The sequence below is a fragment of the Armigeres subalbatus genome, chromosome 3 (assembly GCF_024139115.2).
Source record: "Armigeres subalbatus isolate Guangzhou_Male chromosome 3, GZ_Asu_2, whole genome shotgun sequence".
Classification (NCBI taxonomy): Eukaryota; Metazoa; Arthropoda; class Insecta; order Diptera; family Culicidae; genus Armigeres; species Armigeres subalbatus.
This window is the reverse complement of record NC_085141.1, coordinates 350,942,044-350,946,985: the sequence shown is the minus strand read 5'-3', so window position 1 is coordinate 350,946,985 and position 4,942 is coordinate 350,942,044. Positions and strand designations below refer to the sequence as shown.

At 38.5% G+C, this 4,942-nt stretch overlaps 1 protein-coding gene across 1 annotated transcript; it reads left to right on the top strand.

The window, feature by feature from the left end:
- Positions 1–1,123: 1,123 nt before the first annotated feature.
- Positions 1,124–2,546, top strand: LOC134223179 (tetratricopeptide repeat protein 36 homolog). The gene is made up of 3 exons (XM_062702327.1): positions 1,124–1,425; positions 1,870–2,061; positions 2,158–2,546. Exons 1-3 carry the CDS (start codon positions 1,293–1,295, stop codon positions 2,397–2,399), a joined length of 567 nt encoding a protein of 188 aa, XP_062558311.1. The 5' UTR covers positions 1,124–1,292; the 3' UTR covers positions 2,400–2,546.
- The last annotated feature ends 2,396 nt before the right edge of the window (positions 2,547–4,942 follow it).

Genomic DNA, 4,942 nt, shown 5'->3' with positions numbered 1-4,942 from the left:
TCCGATAATTGGGCAGACTTCTGAAGAATTCTGAAGAAAAAAAGTTCAAATACCGCTAGCTTCACAAGAAACCCGTTGTTTAGCTTTATAAACGGCATGTAATGGATGTAGCTATTAGTAAACTTCTCTTGCATCCGGAACGTGAATGTTGCGCAACTCAGTAGATTTAAGTGCATTTATAGTCAGCACTATGTAAACATTCGGATTTGTTCAATCATCACGGTAATCTATATGTTGCTAAACATTGGTTCGTATTTTTAATCAAAACCTTTTCAGTTCAAGCCGAAGCGTTTTCTTAGTACCTATCAGCTCAATGCGGTATAAAAATGTGCTCTAGCAAGGAGGACACGAAGAATTTACCTTTCCCGTTAATATTTTTTATTAGCTCCATCGACTGAAATTTTTGAATCAATATTTGAATTTCCAAAACGTATTTGGAAAATTTGGCATCCCTCCTCTCGAGATTATAAACTGCTCTCATGTGTCAAACATATCAAATATGTTTCGGTTTTCAATTTGATTTTTTAACATACCGATTATCTTAGATCACAGAAAAATTCTACATTCCTATAATGACCCGAGGGCTCGGCTACTGAACTAAAAATTGTGTCAATCGTAGTTCAAAACAATCAATTAAATAATTAGAAGAACATCTTTGATCACGAAGAACGCTGGCACAGTGTGCAAGGTCGCAGATTGCACGCAAACCTTCCGGTTTGCTACTTCTAATTAACTAATGAAATAATAAGCCTTAGCCGCTGGAACATATGGCCGTGGCGTGGCAGACAGATCGAGGGTAACCGACACGAACCATCAAATTATAGCAATAGCGCCATTTTGCCATAAATGATCACGCGTTACTTACTACATATCAAGAAGCCATAAAAGCACTAATAAAAAGTTTTCGCTGCTCTCTCCTTCTCACTGGCTTTCAGACGTCTGCGTCACATCAGACGTCGCAGCTACCTGAGCGATTCCGAAACCGGCTTTCATTCAAATGTGGTAAAGATAATCCCGCACTTCAGGTACCTAAGTCTGTCTATCGAACTGGATGGATATTTGCTTCCACACTTATTGCCAATGCGCTTAGAAACTCGTTTTTGTTTTGATTCCGAATCGTCATCAGTGGCTTGGCAACTAATGCGCCGGCTCGAGGTCTGACTATGCATATTTAGTTTTTATTGTGGTTCTGGATTTCGATGTGGAACCTTTCGAGCAAGTCCTACCGTGAGTTCGGGTTAGTCGATTGGAGGTGATTGTGTTGTGAGGTACCGAAAACTACCAACTTCAAAATGAATAGCCTGAACCGCGATTGCTTGAGTGAGCACGATCTTCAGGTGTTGGAGTCAATCTTCAACCCTTCGCAAATCGGTGGAGAAGAACTGCTCTACACTGGGAAGGAAGAGTTTCCTGATGATCTACAAGGTATTAAATCATTTACTTATTCAATAATTAAGAGATAAATTAACTCATACGAACCATAAATTGTTAAATACAATCGAAATCATCAATTTGAATCGTTATGTGAAAAACTCATTTTGTTTCGAAAAATAAATTTATTGGAAACTTATTCCGAGGATGATTTTCTAATGACTTAAGATGTATTAACCAGATAATTGCAATTTCTCCTGGCTATAATACTTACTATAACATTATATGGTTCAAATTTGAGTTCCTAACATGAGTTGTAACTTATAAATGTGTTTGAATCAAAATGCGTACCAATTTATAATACCGCTTCTGACCACCATGAACAGTTTGGTAGACATATTTTGTTCCAATCAAGAATATGCTTCATATATGGATAATAAATTAGGCGTAATGTTTAATCAGTTTAGCTCGTATCATTGATTGCATTTTTTCCAACAGACCTCGCTGAACCGGACAATCCCCGCATTCAGCAGTCGAAGAAGCTTGAGATCGATGCAATCGAGCTTGCCGAGAATGGAAAACTTCAAGAAGCGATCGAACTTTTCAGCAAGAGTATCGAAACAGCACCGGAACGGCCTGCACCGTGGAACAATCGAGCCCAAACGCATCGTTATTTGGGCAATGAGGAAGGTAAGCTCTCTGCTGTTCATCTGGTGGCTGCTAGCGCAACTAAGCAAAGCTTTGCATTTTTGTACTTTTCCGATACGAATCGAAATCGAATTACAGCGGCACTGGAGGACATCGAACAGGCGCTGAAGCTTTCGAACCGGTCCGGGCGGACGGGCTGCCGGGCGCTATGCCAAAGGGGAGTACTGCGAAGGAAGAATGCCGATGCGGATGGGGCCCGGGAGGATTTCGAAGCGGCGGCCAAGTTGGGAAGCAAGTTTGCGCGCACACAGTTGATTGAGCTGAACCCGTATGCGGCGCTGTGCAATCAGATGCTGCGGGAAGTGATGAAGGTGGCGTGATTGATGCCATCAATATATGTAATATGTCTCTCTCTATTCTTGAATAACTTGGAGCATCAGATTTTTAGGAAGTTATTGAAAATCAAGTAAAAATAATATTGTAAATATGTCTTTAACAACTACAAAAATAAAAGATATAAATCTAAATCTGTCCATTGCCGTAGCCATACAAATCCTAGTTCGATTGAGCCTTCCAATCAGTGGTAAACTTGCATTGAAACACAAAAATGGATAAGAGTGCCCAGACCATAAAATATTCACTTTCATTCGCTCCGAGTTTTGACAATCGTGTTTTGATTATTCAAAATATAAAATGATTTACTCCGTTTATTTCTTCATGAAGTCAGATACGAACGTAAACAATAAGGGTGATTATTATCTGTCATGTAGTACAGTTTCTAGATACAGGATCGTACATAAGCTTATAGATAACGTTGACGGTATGACCGATTAACAGGTCCCCGTAGATCAGATTACATCTCCTGTTAAATTAGTATAATTTTCATGAAAATTCTGTTTACATTAGATAATTTAAGTTACATGTATTTGTGAGATTTAACATACTCCTTTGCAGCCAGGATTTCTGGTGGATGTGTTGAGAGTTCAGGCTGTCCCGGATCTTAGTTTCATTCAGATTGTTCATTGAAAAAATCCGCTCCACTGTACTGCTGCTGACGAATGCGGTAGCGGGTAGAGAGAGTAGCGCCGGGATAATTATCTTTTTGAAAGATTTTGATTTTGATTTTGGGGGATTTTGAAAGAAGGCTTCTGAAACTCTGAAAAGAAGGCTTCTGAGTCTCTTGAAAGGAGGTCTCCGAACATTTGTTAGGGCCTCAAAGGACCTTGAAAGGAGACCTCTGAGCCCTAATAATGAGAAGCATCCGAGCCACTTGAAAGAAGGCTGTTTATATTCTTCAAAGGAGTCTTCGTAGCCTTTTGAAAGGAGCCTTTTGATCCACTTAAAGGAGGCTTCTAAGAATCTTGAATGGAGGCTTCCAAGCCTTTTAAGAAAAGGCGTACGAGTCCCTTAAAATGAGACTCCCGAGCGTCTTGAAAGGAGTTCCCGAGCTTCTTGAAAGAAGGCTTCTGATACTCTTGAAAGGAGGTCTCTAAGGCTCTTGAAAGGAGGCTTTCGAGCCTCTTGAAAGAAGGTTTCCGAGTCTTTTGAAAGAAGGCTTTTGGGCCTGTTGAAAGGAGGCTTTCGAGCGTCTTGAAAGGATGCTTTCGAGCCTCTTGGAAGGAGGCTTTCGAACCTTTTAAGCCATTTAAATGGGAGCTTCTAGGCGTTCAGATTCTAGATTTTGGTTCTGATGCTTAAACATTATCTTTTCTCGATCAAGATTCGAGATTTTCAAATTTTGAAGCTTCGTTGTGTTGTTCTTTTGCCATTTTATCCTGCAGTGCTTCAAACACTGTGCTGATTTTGGTAGGCAAGACTAACTAGACTTTGAATTACTGATTGCCATGCATATTATGTACAAAATAAAGCTTTACAATCAAAAGTTAAACAAATATCAAAACTTTATCAATAAGTTTTCATTGGTATTGTAATACATTAGCCATTACGCATTTTTGTCCGAGGTACCCCCAGGGATACATGTATCCCAGTTTGAGAATTGCTGCCCTAGGGGATTCGTTCGGGAATTCCTTCACACATAGAGATGTCGTAAAATTCCGATTAATCGATTAGTAACTAATCGATTACTCTCGATCCTTGTCGATTATTGAATCGATTAATCGTTGGATAGTAATCGATTCAAAATTAATCGATTATCACAACGATGAATCGATCAATCGAGGTAATCAATCCAATTGCGACATCCTTATGATGTCGTAAAATCCTGATTAATCGATTAGTAACTAATCGATTACTCTCGATTCCTCTCGATTATTGAATCGATTAATCGTTTGGTAATAATCGATTCAAAATTAATCGATTATCACATCGATGAATCGATTTATCGAAGTAATCGATTAATTTGCGACATCTCTATTCACACATTCCTATAGATTTTTTTTGGGCTTTGAAAATTCACGTAGGAATTTCTTCAAAAGATTTTAGATTTTTTTTTTCGATTTTTTTTAAAGAATTCATTGGAGATTCCTATGGAGATTCCATCAGAAATACCTTGAGGAATATCTTTAGAAATTCATACAGGAATTCCTGTTAGTATTGAACTTAATTTCAAAATAAAAAAAGTAATGCATATAAAGATTTAAAAAATCAGGAGTTCCTTAAAAATCCTCCAGAAATTCCTTTAGAATAGTCTGAAAAACTTCCTATAGGAAATCCATCAGTTTTTCAACAACTCTTTCAGAAATTTCTTTGTAAATTCCTTCTGGAATTTTCTTCCGAATTTCTTTAAACATTTCTGAGGAATGAATTATTGGCAGTGGCTGATTTTCTACTCGCCGCTATCACATCCAGGCGCTATAGTATATGCGCAAAATAGCCAGCATGAGTTAACCACCAGGAATTTGTATGGCGAAAGACATCTAACGCGGGTTTTCTCAACAGTAGGAGCTTTTCACGAAAAACTATT

Bases quoted from the DNA above. Each gene is read 5' to 3' on its own strand.
- LOC134223179 (XM_062702327.1), top strand. From the start codon at position 1,293: ATGAATAGCCTGAACCGCGATTGCTTGAGTGAGCACGATCTTCAGGTG. The intron at 1,426-1,869 runs GTATTAAATCAT...TTTTTCCAACAG, and splicing joins GTTTCCTGATGATCTACAAG to ACCTCGCTGAACCGGACAAT. The intron at 2,062-2,157 runs GTAAGCTCTCTG...ATCGAATTACAG, and splicing joins TTATTTGGGCAATGAGGAAG to CGGCACTGGAGGACATCGAA.